The sequence below is a fragment of the Pseudophryne corroboree genome, chromosome 5, assembly GCF_028390025.1.
Source record: "Pseudophryne corroboree isolate aPseCor3 chromosome 5, aPseCor3.hap2, whole genome shotgun sequence".
NCBI lineage: Eukaryota > Metazoa > Chordata > Amphibia > Anura > Myobatrachidae > Pseudophryne > Pseudophryne corroboree.
Genome location: NC_086448.1, coordinates 147,616,620 through 147,633,388, shown reverse-complemented (window position 1 = coordinate 147,633,388; position 16,769 = coordinate 147,616,620). Strand labels below are relative to the sequence as shown.

General features: G+C 43.4%; 1 protein-coding gene across 1 annotated transcript in view; it reads left to right on the top strand.

Moving 5' to 3' along the window:
- Window positions 1-16,769, top strand: part of RAPGEF5 (Rap guanine nucleotide exchange factor 5) — a 499,799-nt gene that overhangs the window by 446,247 nt on the left and 36,783 nt on the right. The window contains exons 13-20 of the mRNA XM_063921784.1: window positions 2,994-3,138; window positions 5,587-5,684; window positions 6,712-6,742; window positions 9,865-9,943; window positions 13,249-13,398; window positions 14,831-14,922; window positions 15,523-15,645; window positions 16,587-16,765. Coding sequence (XP_063777854.1) covers window positions 2,994-3,138; window positions 5,587-5,684; window positions 6,712-6,742; window positions 9,865-9,943; window positions 13,249-13,398; window positions 14,831-14,922; window positions 15,523-15,645; window positions 16,587-16,765 — 897 coding nt within the window. The remainder of the gene's footprint in view (window positions 1-2,993; window positions 3,139-5,586; window positions 5,685-6,711; window positions 6,743-9,864; window positions 9,944-13,248; window positions 13,399-14,830; window positions 14,923-15,522; window positions 15,646-16,586; window positions 16,766-16,769) is intronic.

Genomic DNA, 16,769 nt, shown 5'->3' with positions numbered 1-16,769 from the left:
CTTTTAATTTTTCATGCGGTTAGGGTGGGATTCCGTATAAGAGCGAATTTCCATCCTAAGGCTGTTTCGGGGTTCACGTAAACCAGCCAATCGGGGTCCCATCTTCCTAGGGTCTCGCAGATGGGGACGTGTCCTAGGATGTTGGCCGAGCTTTTAGGGGTATACGTGCAGGTTACATCGTCCTTTCAGAAGGTTGGACCAATTGTTTTGTTCTTTATGTTGGACCAAGGAAGGGTTGCCCAACATCTCTACAGTCTTTGTCTAGACGGTTTAGACTTGCCATTCGGCAAGCATATATTTCCTGTAGCACAGGTTACAGTTCAGGCGGGTGCTCATATCACCCGATCAGTGGGTGCCTCATGAAACGGCTACCCGTGGTGTTCCCATTACTCAGCTTTGCAGAGTGGCGGCGTGGTCTTCAGCCCACACGTTCGCAACATATTACATGTTTGATAACTTTGCGTCCGGAGACTCTAAGTTCGGACAATTAGTTTTGCAGGCCACCGACAGCACTCCCTCCCTGGGGGAAAACTTTGGGACGTCCCCTACTGTATAGGACTCCAGTGTCCCCTAGTGGATGAAAGAGAAAATAGGATTTTGGTACTTACCGATAAATCCATTTCTCTGAATCCTCTAGAGGACACTGGACGCCCGCCTCAGTGCTGTCAACCTGCTGTGTTCAAAGTTCTTGTTCAAACAGTTCGTGCAAACAGCGTTGGTTTGTTTTCGGTAACAGTTTCTTGGGTGCTGTTTAATCTGATGTACGGTCGGTTCCTCGCCAGGTGGTATAGTATCATGTCCTATTCTCTCGGTCAAATTTTCCAAACTGAGGGAGGAGGGATGTGAAGGGGAAGGAGCCGGCTGTGCAGACAATGCTAATTTTAGATTGTGCCACACCTCCGGTTGCAAGCTTCACACCCCTACTGTATAAGACTCCAGTGTCCCCTAGAGGATTCAGAGAAATGGATTTATCGGTAAGTACCAAAATCCTCTTTTTTCCACTTTAACTGTAACCCTTATTTGTCATTATTCATTTTTTTTCTCAGCCAGAAATCACATTTTAGAAATACTTTTAGGAGATAAGACATGCCTGAGACACAGGCCTGAAACTTTCTCTCAAGTCCAATAACTCTGGCACCCAATGCTTCTGGCTGAACATACTGTGATTATGAGTAGAGACAAGCGGATGGCATGCGAAAGAAAGCACACGTTTTTATCCATATTTCTTCTGTTATGACAGGTCTCAGATTAATCGTTTTCTTTCTCTGCCTAAGGGAATTTAATGCATTCCAACTCTTCACCCATGTGCCATGTTCATGTCCTGACACTGAAAGGCGGAGAGCTCCGGGGCAGAGAATATTACTAATCCAGGCAATAGGCACATTATTAGATCAAACAGAAGCCTACAAACAGCCCTTGATAAACATGTTACCTGAAGTGTTTCTTTTTAAGCGGAGTCAAATAAAAACTTGTCTATTCTGGCATTGTAAGTTTCCATGCCACGTAAAATATCTTGCAAGACGATCACTCATCATAATATAAAGGAGGGATGAAAGGTGGTTCCATAAGGACTTTTCTGACAGACTGTACAATGGATCAAGAAAACATTCCAGATTTTTGGGGGAATGAGATTACGAAGTATTTTGCAATGCAGGGCTCTATTTATTTACTAATCTGTTTTCAAATTATGAAAGTTACTGTAGATATTGTTACGTATTGCAAAGGGACGTTTTCAGCTGAGTTGGGACAATTTCCGCGGCAGATTGGGAAAAAGATGTAATAGTGCCCCCATTCCCAAATCCCCAACCCCCACCCCCGGGACAGACTGATAGGAGAATCAGATACACTCACTGGGCTGATTCTTGGCTGTAAAGCAGCTATATTTGCTGTAAACCGCAGAATCCATATTTACTACCTTATGCTAATGCGAGGATCCGTAGGGTTTCAAGGGGGAGCTACACTGTTTTTCCATCTACAGCTGCAATCATCATGATTAGTAACTGCAGTTACTAATGCCTGCCCTATGCTGGCTGCAAGAGTTCCATCAGAAACAGGCTTTCCTTCGCTGTATGGGTGATTGAGAATAGTATGAAACGCCACCCATAAACGCCCATTTCACACAAAGAGAGGTTTGGCCAGGATCTGTCCCACTGAAAATCATCTGGAGATAGACAGAAATTGGCTCCTGTACATATGCAATTTGCTAGCACTTGTTATTTGCGACAGACATGTTTCCGGCTCGAAATCAGGCCCATTGGGGCATAATTTAATAGAGTGCGAGTTTGTCAGAGGTGCGGAATGCTATAAGATCTTTTTTTAAAAGGTGCAATCATTTTCAAGGTACGGTTTTGCCTTGTAATGATTTAAAAACGTCCAAGATCGTCTGGTATTCCACACATCCGCCAAACCCGGACCGTATTACAAATGCCCTTTTGTGTCTGTTATCTGCAGACATGTAAAAGGGGTAAACTGATTGGACTTTATAAAGACATTTTTGAATTGTTGTATTTACATATTTGTGTATTGCTGATTACTAAACAACGTGAGACATGTCACAATGTTCTGAATCAATGGGTTTAAATATCTGTATGCAGATTTACAGAGTTTCTTTATAGTACAATATGATTTGTAATGCCCGTTCAGGCAGGGTTACAAATGACTGACAAAGACAAATGACTTGCGTGTTATTACACCCAAAAAAGAAACCAAATGGGAAAATGACGCTACTAGCAAAAATGCAGATTTTCGTGCGTCTCGCTGGTGTTTTCTAATTTACCCCGCATGTTCCCTAGTACAAGCAATTTGCAGGATATTTGTGTCTTGCCTGGTTTCTGGTGACAGGCAGTCACAGAGAGAAGAGATTGATGCGTGGAAGCAGAGAAGAGTCACTTAATTAGCTCTGTATTTTCAGCATGATATCCTCCTCGTCTCTGTAATTGGTTGTTCTTTTAAATCACAAAATGTTTTCTTGTTGTGCCTTGACCTGAAATTACCTATTGTGCCAAGAAATACGACGGCAAGGCAGACAGCCCAGAGGCCCTGTGCACAAAGAGGAAGGTCTTGCTTCTTGCATCCCAGTGGACCGCTCTGTACAAAGACTGGCTACACGATGATGAGCATTCTAAGTTGTTTCTGAAGGTAAGTGAAGAATATTGCATGTCTGTCTGCAAAAGATATGTAGCAATGTCTGACTGTTGAATAATATGTGAGTGGCTCACACTGTAGTCGTTCTCTAGTAGATAAATAAGAACTACAGTACAGTAGCCGTTTACAGACACACGGTGGAAGCAGCTTATAAAGCACCAATCAGCTGCGCCACAAAACTTTGCACAGGCAGAGGGGTAGAGTTAAGCAGAGTGATAGTATGGATTCGATGCTGCACTGTTGCTCATTTTTTGGAGCTGGGCAGAAAGGAATTTCATTTTGCAGTGTGAAATAATTGTATTCAGTGCCATTGTAACAGCATTGTAGGCCCTGGTCAAAGCAACTGGGGCCCTACCCACCCATTCACGGTAACAAATAAAAGATAACTTACTTCTACTGCGGTCCCGGCCCATCTCTCCACTTACTTCCATAAAGTGAATGGCTGTCAGCACTCTGATTGGTGGATCACTCCAGCCATTCACTGTCTGGCTGCAGGCTGGGAGGCGGGTACAGAATGTTCCCTGGTGCTCTGATTGTCTGTAATACTCAATCGGAGCAGCCAGCCAGCATTCTCTACCTTTCATGAAGCTCCGGAGGCACCAACCGAGGGGGCAAATGGCCACTGGCCCAGCCCGACTCTGCTCTTAGGCACCTAGAATTGTGGGACCCTGGGCAGCTGCCCATTGTGCCTATATGATAAGATGGACCTGATTGTATTTTGTTAAACAGCAGGTAACTGCTTTTTAGGGGGGTAATTCCTATGCAAAAGGACTTGAATAATGTCCTGGCTCGGAATTGGAGCTCAGGGCTCATGGTATAATTTTAGTGATACACAACAGTGCTATGCACAGGAAAAATTCATATATAGTAAATAAATATGGAATTTTATTTTATTTCCTTTTTCAAAAGCAGAGCTGAAGTATGTCGAGTTTATACATTCAGTAACTAGTGCATATTTGGAGAGGTGCGCCAGACTCCCCTTGGATCCCATCACTTCCCTATTGAAGGGAGAGGGACAGAGGCTTTATGACGCATGCCTTTGCTACGTGGGCTTCCAAAGCAAAGCAGCCATGTATGGACGGGAAGCAGTTATACCGATATACCGACGCCGGGATCCTGAGGGCGTCAATATTCCGACAAACGTGATGCTGGCTTCAAAATAACGACAGCCGGCATCCCAATCGTCCTGCCGCGGGGGGGAAGGTGTTAGGTTGAGGCAGCAGAAAGGGGGTTAGGCTTAGGGTGTAGGCACGGGAAGGTTAGGGACCGGCGAGGGAGGGTTAGGCACAAAGAAGGGAAGGTTAGGTTTAGGCAGCGGGGCAGGGAGGGTTAGGGTTAGGCACCCCCAAGGGAGGGTTAGGGAAGGGAAATATGAGGGTTAGGGGTCTGTCAGGATTATGGGATGCCACTGTCGGTATACTGACACCCAGCCATCGATATATCATACTGAACCCGTATGGACTAGTGATATCATGGAGGAAAGTGCTGCATTCTTATTCACATTAGCTCAGTCAGCCAAGTCCCTTTCTCAGTGTCTATAGGTGACTGGTCCACATTCAGTGCTTTTCACACCTATCTGCTGTTAATGTGCTATTCAGCCGCCAATGCCACTTTAATAAATAATATGCAAGGTTTGTTACAGGCCCATTCCCACCATTGCTTTCAAAACATTTAAAGGATTAGGGAATTAGAATAAGTGACAGCCTGATTCTCATGCTCTGATATATGCTGCCAGTACAGTAACTTGTATTGGTAGCAGCACCATACAGCAAAAGCGCATTGATGCATTTTACCCATATATCCCTAGAACAGCAGAAATAGAAATATTTTGGTATAAACTTCACAAGAATGTGCAGACAACAAAGGGTTTTTAAAAAAAGAGTTGACATAAAGCAGCTACATGCACCGTGACGATGTTGTGTGTCCCGTGAAAACATAATCCAATTTCTAATTTTGAAATGTCCATTTATGGTCTAGGATCCTTTTAAAAGCTGTGGTATGACTGTACGCTATTTGCCCTATATAGCATCTGCTCTGTGGCTCGGGGTAAAATCATTTGTCTGCAGGAACAAAGAATTGCCAAAAAATTAGATCAGGAGCATTTCATTAAATGCAAAAGTCAGCTGTTACAGCAAATCATTTATTCTGCTGCTGTAATCGTACATGGCTGGTTAAATATGCTGCTCCTTATTAATGCAGCTAAAACAGAGAAAACTGGGGTTATAGGTTGGATGGTTTTATACAGAGAGTAATAAATAATGGAAGTTGTTACAGGGGAAGGTAAATGAGGGGGCACTATACATTGCGTGGTCCTACGAGCCCAGACCGTCATGTAATATATTTCAGCACTGCATTCTGTCCTTTGATATTACTCAGGACCCGCTGACGAGGAATGTAGAACATTAGAAATGAGGCATGATGTTTCTTCTGTGTATTTTACAGACTCTCTATCGGTATGTGTTGGATGATGTGTATGAATATCCCATCTTAGAAAAAGAATTAAAAGAATTCCAAAAAGTGCTGCGTATCCATCGTCGCCAGTAAGTGTTATTGTAACTAATTCTCTGTTAGCATTGCAATGCTTGCCTGTTACTGGAAACACAGCTGATGCAGGGCTGAGGACAGTCACTACCACAGGACATTAGAGGAGAGTGTGAGTGTTCACTTTGAGCTGTAAAGATGGTGTGGCTGAGGCAGTGTGGGGAATAACATGGGGGTACACTAGACACTAGTGCATGTGAGCAAAGCAATGCCACAAGCCCCTACACACCCATTCATGGAAATCAATATTAAAAACGTATTCCTCCTGCGGTCCGGCGCAAACTGTCCGCATGCTTCCATACAGTGAATGGCTGTCAGCACTCTGGGGATAGTTCCAGCCATCCACCAATCAGCATGTTGACAGCCATTCACTGTCTGGCTGCAGGCTGGGAGGCAGGTACAGAATGTTGCCTGGCCGCTCTAAATTGTGTGACCACCACCAACCCCTGCTTGGAGACCCCTAGAATTGTGGGGCCCTGGGCAGCTGCCCAATGTGCCTATATGTTAAGATGGCCTTGCGTACATGGAAAAATTGAGTATTTCAGTATATATGCAGATATGTGCACATCTGGAGATACATACACCTCTGCATTGGCAGCACATACATCTGGGTTCTATAATTGTGTATTAGTGTGCACTTGTAGCTGGTCTGTACTACTGTAGATACAAAAGTTACACTTCCTAGTAGGCATATATACACTTGCTTGCTGGTCTGCATGGGCTGCATTTGTGCAAATACTCCCTTACTGGACTTTGGCTATGTGAGATGCCCCTTCACACCCCTGTTCCCCTTCTCTTGTTATAAATATAGGTGCGATAATAGCACTTGTCTCATTCTTAGAATTACGTGCGCTCGTTTTCTGAGCTTGTGCAGTTCATACAAGATGCCAAACATGTATACTTTCAGCTCAGCATCCATCCCAGTGTGCACAGTGTTTTACCAAAAGATCAGTTATAGTTTGTCATTACAGAGCCAGGGATTTAGCAATATGAAATCACTAACTCTTCTCTTTGTTCCATTTGCAGCACTGTGGATGAATACTCGCCTCATAGAAAGGTATTGCACTCTATTCTGTGTGACTTGTCTTGCTGCTGCTTATTATTTCTAATAAACAGCAATATTACGGCCTAATGTACTGTGCATGTGTTGCTGTGTGACGCACAGTACTCTGGCCATATACCTGTATCACATTTCAATTACTATTCACCATGATATTTTGTCACAGATCTAGACAATCGAGCATGTGTAGTGGACAAATATAAAAGAGCTGAGGTTATTATTTATGATATTATTGTCCCTGAGGTGCCGCAGAGCAGTGGGGGGGACACAGCATACACAGAACACGGACATACAAGGTAGATAACAGATAAGTAGAAGGGAAAACAAAGGAAAAGGAAGGTTCTGCCCAGGAAAGAGGGGCAGATGTATTAAGCCTGGAGAAGTGATAAAGCAGTGATAAGTGGAAGGTGATAATGCACCAGCCAATCAGCTTCTAACTGTCATTTTTCAAACCCGTAATGATTGGCTGGTGCATTACCACCTTGCACTTATCACTGCTTTATCACTTCTCCAGGCTAAATCTGCCCAGTGATTGCAAACTAGTAGTGAGAAAAGGGTCTATTTACGAAGCAGCGGCGTTACACCGATGGCGAGTGTCGTTACACATGTACACCTCGCTGGGAAGCGGCGTCTTTTTTCATAAATAGAGCCTGAGAGCTGGGAATAGAGGATCAAGTGTTGATCAGAATGGAGCGTGATTAGTATACTGTAGGTCAGATAAATTAGGCTCTAATTAAGAGATGGGTTTTTAGAAAGCATGTAAAATCTATTGGTTATGGGAGACTCTGACCAGGCAGGTAGTAAATACCAAATACTATACATGGGCAGCAGCACGGGAGAAGTCTTTGCAGGTGGGAGTGAGAGGTGGTTATCAGATATGACGTGAGGTGCAGGTCACAGATAGATCTAAGAGAGAGAGAGTATTTCTAGGTGAGTTTTCTATAGAGGAGTGTTGAGCCCTGTAGGTGAGGATAAATTGTTTGAATTGGATTTTGCAGATTATAGGGGGGTTATATATTTCATACCGCCTACACAGTCGTGCACATAATTGAACAATAAAACAAATGTGTGAGGAAACCTGCTGCAGCGTACTTCCTCCGAGATTAGCATCACAGTCAGGCAAGGAAGCATTGTATGAGCAGTCACCCAGATGGGAGGCTGGAAGCTGGACATTGTGCCACTAACTGTGACTAAGGAAGTAGCAGCAATGACCAGGAAAACAAATCAAAGTCAAGGCACACATAATTCCTGAATTACAGCATCCCTCCAATGCACGTGTGTGTGTGTGTGTGTGTGTGTGTGTGTGTGTGTGTGTGTGTGTGTGTGTGTGTGTGTGTGTGTGTGTGTGTGTGTGTGTGTGTGTGTGTGTGTGTGTGTGTGTGTAACAAGGAATCACTTGGCACTCAGAGTACAATATATCAACCTCCTGGGTGCCATCCATAAAGGTGAAGGAGTATTGGCGGCACTCACGGATTTACATCAATAAACAGCCAACAGGTCCGTCAGGTCAACGTCTCAGTGTAACTTGTACATTTTCATTAGGTCAAATTGAAATGTTGAACTAACAAAGCCTGTTGGTTGTTTACTGATATAAAACCATGAGTGCGGCCAATGCTCCTGTGTGTGTATATATATATATATATATATATATACACACACACACACACACACACACACAAAACCTCTTACAAGATCGGCACTCGCCCCTCCACTTGTTTTTGATGCCGGGTGCCCTCGATAAGAAAATGCATATAACAAAAATGTAGATGCGGCACTCACAGCTTTAAATAAAGATGACAAAACGCTCAGTGATTTCTCAATCAAAAATCACTGAGCGTTTTGTCATCTTTATTCAAAGCTGTGAGTGCCGCTTCTACATTTTTGTTTTATATATATATATATATATATATATATATATATATAATGCATTAGAAAATGAGTGGGATTACCCACATTGGAACAACCACCGCTATTTTCAACCACACCCTGGGCTGCAGCAAAGTTGGTCAAAATTGCTTGTGCATTGCTTGCACAGATGCACAGAACTGTGGGGGTAATTGAGGCCTGATCGCTAGGGTGCGTTTTTTGCATCCCTGTGATCAGGTAGTCGCTGCCTATAGGGGGAGGGGGAATTTTCTGTGCAGGTGTGCGATCGCATGTGCAGGAGAGCTGCACGTCTCTGCACAGACCAGGACTTAATCAGCCGCTGCGATGATTGGGGCCGGAGCTGACATCACGATTCCTCACACAAAATGCCAGATCCCTCCTGCGTTTTTCCGGCCACTCCCTGAAAACAGTCAGTTGCCACCCACAAACACCCTCTTCCTGTCAATCTTCTATACCTGTCCTATATTGTCTTGTACTGTAAGTGCTGTTTTCTTGTTTGCTCATTTGATTATGTACTGTGTAATGGGCGCTGCGGATCCCTTGTGCCGCCATATAGATAAAGGATAATGATAATATTAATAGCCCGAAACTCCTCTAACCACCTTCTGTGAGCTTAGCTAATATGAGAATGCGCTTATGTTACCACCCAGTTTCGCCCCATTAGTCGCTACTGGAGGTGCGTTCAGTTTGCGAATTGCGCCCGTAATGGCGTACACAGTTCCTGAGCTTGTGCAGAGCGCCAACACAGAAGATATGCCCCGTAACAGACCTGCGTTCATCTCTGCATCAGTCCCTCGGTAGCTGTACATGTAGCAGGGCTGCGCTTTGTATTCCCCTGCAGCTCACACAGCGGAAAGGCTGGATCTGTCTGTCTAGTCTTCTTCAGTAAAGGTAATTTGTAGGATGCCCGCGCTCTGCTGAAGTGAACTGGAACAATATAGTGTGAGCTGCAACGTGACAGGGACTCCTGGAGCTACAGATATCAGGGAGACACTGCTCTTTACTGCAAAGGGGCAGCTCACATTTAGGGCTGTCCAAATGTAATTTATAGTTTGGTGTAATGAAGTGTGAACAATGTATTTTATCATCTGTAATCATCTATTTCCCATGATGTAGGATATAAGTGATGGATTTCACTTTGTATGCATTGGTTAGTTGGGTGTTTCCTACTTTTGTTATAGGACAGTTTTTACTGGGAACATTTTATATTGCCCTTTATCTTCTGCCCACAGAACAGAGCTCTCTTCCACCAATTCAGTCTTAAGGAGAACTGGCTGCAACACAGAGGAAATGCTAATGAAATAGAGGAAAGTGAGTATGACTTGCTACTACTGTAAGTGGGAGACAACACAGTAGCTGTCAGTAGAAAGGGTGTTTAGTGATCAAGGCTGCACATATGGAAGTATCACATTGTAACAGAACAACACAAGAGATTTACATCATTTTTGTACTGTAATTCCTTTAACATTCAAGTTGATTCTCCGTTATCCAAATTATTCCGGGGGAAAACTTGATTAACTGCTGTGAATAATTCAGTGCCTAAAATGAGTTTTCTCATCAAACAGGAAATTAATGGTAACTTGTGCGTTGCAATCACGTACATTTAATAAACAGCAGACATACAGTAGGTGTAGTCAGTATTTGAAGCTACATCCCATTTCTCCTATTACCGCTGTCAGCACTAATACATGCACAAGATCTAATGGGGTGGTATTCACCTGACCATCCCATTACAATGCATTATACTTGTCACTATCCAAATAAGCCATGCCATTCTCCTGATACTATATATATATATATATATATATATATATACACACACACACAAATACATCTATATATACATATTGTGTAGCATGTATTTCACTCTTACACTAGACACACACACATCTATATATACATTTTGTGTAGCATGTATTTCACTCTTACACTACATGTCTTACAGACACACACACACACACACACACACACATCTATATATATATTTTGTGTAGCATGTATTTCACTCTTGCACTACATGTCTTACAGACACACACACACACACACACACATACACACACACATCTATATTTATCTTATAACATTCACAATAAATAGGTAAGAGACTCAGTACACAATTGGCGTACGGGGTACCGTAAGGGTACGCACTTAGCGTAGCATACGCTCGGCCGTGATCGAGATGCACATGCGACACGCTCGCTCACAGCTTAATGCGTGGTGTCGAGCACGCTATAGGCGGCCGACTACCGTAATGCTACGCTACCAGCGTAGCGGACGCTCGAGTCCACGTGGAGAACACGAGCGGCGCAGACGCTCACGGGAGGACAATCAGTAAACCTTGAATGTAACACACAGAAAGGATACTCTTATACTATAAACCTTGTACTGAAATACTGTAGCGATGTAACGCTGCTTAACCTTGTTAATGCTAAAGCTGCTTGAGCGTTTGAGACGCTCCTATTACCTTCTGCAATATAATAAACACAGGATACCTTGCTAAGGTTCCAACACCTTTACTAACAAGCTTTTAGTTATTTTGAAAAGGGGAAACAGTTTACAAGTCATACACTACAAGCTAACATATCATTCTAACAGAATATCTAGACAGAAATATACAATAGCGTCACAAACTTATACTATAACAGAGAGAGAGAGAATGGCCAATACAAACAGAGAACAAGTTGGTTTACAGAGAATTACTTACACACACTGGGAACGATCGCTGCGCAGCTTCTGGTACCAGCTCCAAGTTAGTCAAGATGAAAACCATTTGTGGAGAGTGAGAGAGCTGCCCAGGCTGGCTGATCTTATATACACTGAGTACAGTACACTACAAAGGGGCCTATAATCTCATTGTTCATTGGACACAGGAATGTCTCCCTGCATCATAACAAAAGGTCATAGGTTAGTTTGAACAGGTGGGCTGTGACTATATCAAACTGCTCAGGTGGGAGGGAATCTGAAGATTCCCGCCGCATGGGTAATGAATCGCAAATATAGTAAATGTCCAGAAAATACTAATGGCCATAACTATACGCAGGAGCGATTAATCTTTACCTAACCAGCACCGGATTGTTTCTAATAAAATGTTCTTTAGTTAGGTACCAGACACAGCTGCTCAAACCCTGTCTGACCCTTCGTACCATACAAAGAGGAATTCCTCTGTCCAGCGACCATTTACATTAAACAAACTTACAGTCATTATTAAGGGGAACATTATCTATAAAACATACTATTTGGTTTTATTATTTCACGATTGAGTCGCCCGCTAGACGCACACAAACTCTACCGTAAATGCACATACCACATGGCCGAGGCGCCATCACGCGGCTGCGAGTATCCGCACGCACGGGAGAGAATGTGCACGTGCAGCAGGCACGCGCATGGGGTGGATATATGGCAACGTGTAGTATGATATTTTTCCGACTTTGACACTATGGGGGTCATTCCGAGTTGTTCGCTCGGTAAAAATCTTCGCATCGCAGCGATTTTCCGCTTAATGCCCATGCGCAATGTCCGCACTGCGCCAAGTAAATTTGCTATGCACTTAGGAATTTTACTCACAGCATTTTCATCGTTCTGGCGATCGTAATGTGATTGACAGGAAATGGGTGTTACTGGGCGGAAACAGGCCGTTTTATGGGCGTGTGGGAAAAAACGCTACCGTTTCCGGAAAAAACGCAGGAGTGGCCGGAGAAACGGGGGAGTGTCTGGGCGAACGCTGGGTGTGTTTGTGACGTCAAACCAGGAACGACAAGCACTGAACTCATCGCAGAAGCCGAGTTAGTCTAGAGCTACTCAGAAACTGCTACGAGGTGTGTAATCGCAATATTGCGAATACATCGTTCGCAATTTTAAGATGCTAAGATTCACTCCCAGTAGGCGGCGGCTTAGCGTGAGCAACTCTGCTAAAATCCGCTTGCGAGCGAACAACTCGGAATGACCCCTTATATACACATTTTGTGTAGCATGTATTTCACTCTTGCACTACATGTCTTACAGACACACACACACACACACACACACACACACACACACACACACACACACACACACACATTTAATGAAAGTGTCGGACGCTTACTAGGGTAAATTCTTAAAGACAATAATAGACTATTAAAAATGTGGAATGATAATAGTTCTAGAAATACTCCATTCTTACATGCTAATTCAAAAAATATGTTTCCAGTTCTTAATTACCCAGGAATTTTTACGTTGCTTTGTCCATAATTCTTGTTGGGAGAAAACATGTTTTATGTTAGAAGAACCAGCAAACGGTAACTGTGAATGTGATGTGCATCAATGCTTAATTCCATTTAGTGACGATATAATGTCACTGGGACAGGAGAGCAGTCAGAGAGATGTAATTGACTATTCCGTCTCTGTTTACGAACCATAACATTTAGCTTCTACTGCAACCAGTATTAATAATGAACGCCAGTGACGTGATTTACCTCCCAGCAAAATGATGGTTAAATGAGTGAAGCTGCTGTTCGGTGTGACAGGCCCTCGCCTGCTTTCCTGCTATGTATGGTGAATGCAGGCGCTGACAGCGGCAGAGGTTTATGGAGATCTCCGAGGAATGCTCACCCTTGTTCCCTGCCTTTTTTGTACAGTTTTCTGCCGTGTCTACATAACAGATCACTCCTATGTCAGCATCAGGACTAAAGTATCCAGCTCTGTTCAAGATATCCTGAAGATAGTGGCTGAGCGGATACAGCATCCAGAAGAGGACCTGGCTTTGGTCACTGTCACATTTTCTGGGGGTAATTCCAATTCTCCTCTTCTTCTACAATTACTGTCTCTGAAGAATAATGGATGACAATTTCCAGCATAGGTATTCCTTCTCCCCCCTACCCGGGGGACGCACTCCTCCGTGTCACCACAGCTATTGTTGTGCATTTTTAGTAGGGGGCTGTTACCATGGTGACAGCTGGTTCCCCACTCCTAAAGAAAACACTCGATGCCTCCTCCTTGGCAAATAACTTTTCTCTGTCATTTTTGTTCATTTTAAATGATCAATAATCTTATAAAGATATAAAGGAAGAAAACCATCTTTAATCTCTATTGCTCACGCATTCTTTTACATACAAGGACCCGTGCTTGTTGGGTGTTTTTTATACATGCTTTAGACATTACTAAAGGGTCAATGTTCATTTTGTACATATATAGATACATGGGTGGGCAGAATAAATGCAGTAACTTATTTTTTATCAGACACACATATTCCTGAGCTCTACGGATAATACATGATTCACCTCAGGTCTTTCCCCAATGAAGTTTACAAGTATTACAAATAGGTCCCTATTCAGAAGGGGTTGGAGGTGCTGTCTCTGCTGCTTACATGGAAGTAGCAGCGATAGCACTAATATGGTAATGCAGCAGGGGGCGTCACGCCTCCTGCATGCATTACTGATCTGAGCTGCATCCTAGGACACAGCATCGAATCATCTGCGATACCATTGGTTGGCCATGAGGTCTGACAAGCTGACCCGCCGCAGATCCAGCAGAGTGTCCTCGTCACTCTCCACAAAGGCAGAGACATGCCTCTGATTTGGGAAACTGAGGTCGTCACCACCCACCAAATGGCGGCAGACTGTCAATCACTGACAGTCTGCTTTTCGATCTACTTCAGACATTACAGAACCGTACTGCACATGCACAGTACAGGACTGGCACATGCTCATAGGGGTTGGGTACGGGATCCCGGCGGTCAAAATACAGACGCTGGAATCCTGACCGTCAGGGTGGCGAACGGAATGAAGCCCATTGCGGGCTCGGTGGCTTGCGTCGCTCACCACAGGTTATATTCGCACTCAGTGGGTGTCGCGGACACCCGGAATTGGCCATAGCTGTGGCAGCGCTGCCGGCATTCTGGTGATCGTGATTCTGGAGTCGGCATTTCGACCGTCGGAATTCCGACCACCGGGATTCCAACTACATCCCACTCAAAGTTAGTGCATCATGACTGTGGGGCAATAATAACCACTACGCAGACAGTGATGTCACTTTTACAAATGCATATAAAATTCACCCGTGCAGGCTGTTACCTTATTGTTTTGCTTTCTTTAATACCACAGCTGTACACAGTTCTGTAATTTGTAAAGCTGACATTGTTTCCTCAACTTCCCCTTAGTAGGATGGGTGCTCTGTATTTAGACGCTGCCAGGTTTTCACGGAGCACTTTTTTTTCCACAGAAAAACATGAACTTTTGCCAACAGAAATGGCCTTGTCCAAGTCTCTGGAGTCATCCAGCCGTATTTATACCTACAGGAGGAGTGACACGTTGGTGAGTGACGCAGTTCCGGGGCAGAATACGGATACGTTTATGTGTGGGAGTGGATTCCGTAACTAATGTAGTAGAGTTCTCCTTTGTAGCAGAACTGTTGTATGCTGATATATTGATTTTACAAGTTAAGCAGTAATTTCTCCTTAATGCCTATTAGTTTTCATTATATACAGTATATAAAGCAACAAAATGGTATTTAGTGTAGCATTGACATTTTATGCTTTATCATTCTGAGTTATTTATACTGCAGTATTTGCACCACACAGGATAGCAACATGGTGCCAAATATTTGCACTGTATTGTCTTGCTCGGCACTCAGAGTTAATTATCGGGCGCACAGCATTTTATTTTGTTTTTTTTTGTCCTATGTATCGGGTCAGTTTCTTTATAATTGAATTTCTGCCCGGAGTGCTTTGTTCAATGAGTGTCAATTCATCACACTCCTCTGCCTTCAAGGCCTTCCCCTAAATTGACTGAATAATCTTGTAGGAGGTGAACAAGCGTGAAAAAATAAAGTGCACTCACCCTGGATTGCTTTGCTTACAAATCATCCTCTCCGAAACCAATGTTTACACTGGGCTTCCCTGGCTGTTTTTGCAGAACCCGTTTGCAGAGAACGAAGAGACGCAGAACAGATCGGTTAGGATCTTGGGGATGAACACTTGGGATATCACTTTGGAACTAACCAGTTTTGACTGGAGTCTCTTCAATTCAATACACGAGGTGAAGTCTCCTAGGAAGCCAATGTGAATAATAAATATATAGAAAATGCTCTGAAAATTGGTTCCAAGTCAAACTGTCACTATCGCCTATATACCATAGGGGTTCCGCTGTCTGTAGTTGAAAGCAGTCTCCTGTCTCATTGATGTAACTTGCTCCCTACAGAGTAATAGGCTGCATTGTCATGAGAACTGACTCAGTCCATAACATGGCTACGACCCCTGTGTATTTTAGGGGGAAAGTCCTGTTAAATATGTGCAAAACTTAGGGGGGTATTTATCAAAGTATGGAGAGAGATAAAGCACTAACCAATCATACTCTAACTCAGGCTGTGTTTGATAAATGACAGGAGCTGATTGGTTGGTACTTTCTCCTCTCTATCTCTCTCCATGCTTTGATTAATACCCCCCATTATTATTTTATTAATGCATGCAACCATCCCACTGTTCTGAACAATTAACTGGACAGGGTGTGCGCTGCTCCATATGTACATCTGTAGCGTATATGATGACATTGGCAGATATAGTAGTACAGTATGGGAGCTCCCGAACGTCTTCAGAAATGTTTTTTAATACATTTATCTCAAAATACATTGAAACTAAATATTAAAATAAGATTTTTTTTCCCCTAAAGACATGTTCTTAAATAAGCATTTATATAAATCTATATTTGTGTCATATGTCAGATATGTGACTACCATGTACCTTCACCTAGGGGTAAATGTAATAGGGTCCAACTTGACGGAGGTGCTGTAATTTAGGCGAGAATGACCATATTTTTAAAGCGCCAATCATTTACAAGGCAAAACCAGGTTGTTTTTGCCTTGTAAATGATTGCTGCTTTAAAATGATAATTCTCGCCCAAAGTCCCATACCTCCGGCAACTGGTATTACATTTATATTTACCCCCAAGTCTGATCAAGAGAAATTGTGTTTGTTTTGCAGCAAGAGCTGATCTACTTCACGTTCAGCAGACAAGGGAAAGGGGAGAACACCCTGAACCTGAGTCTTCTGCTTCAGAGATGTAATGAGGTCCAGCTCTGGGTGGCCACTGAGATCCTGCTATGCAGCCAGCTAGGGAAGCGGGTGCAGCTGGTGAAGAAGTTCATCAAGATCGCTGCCCAGTAA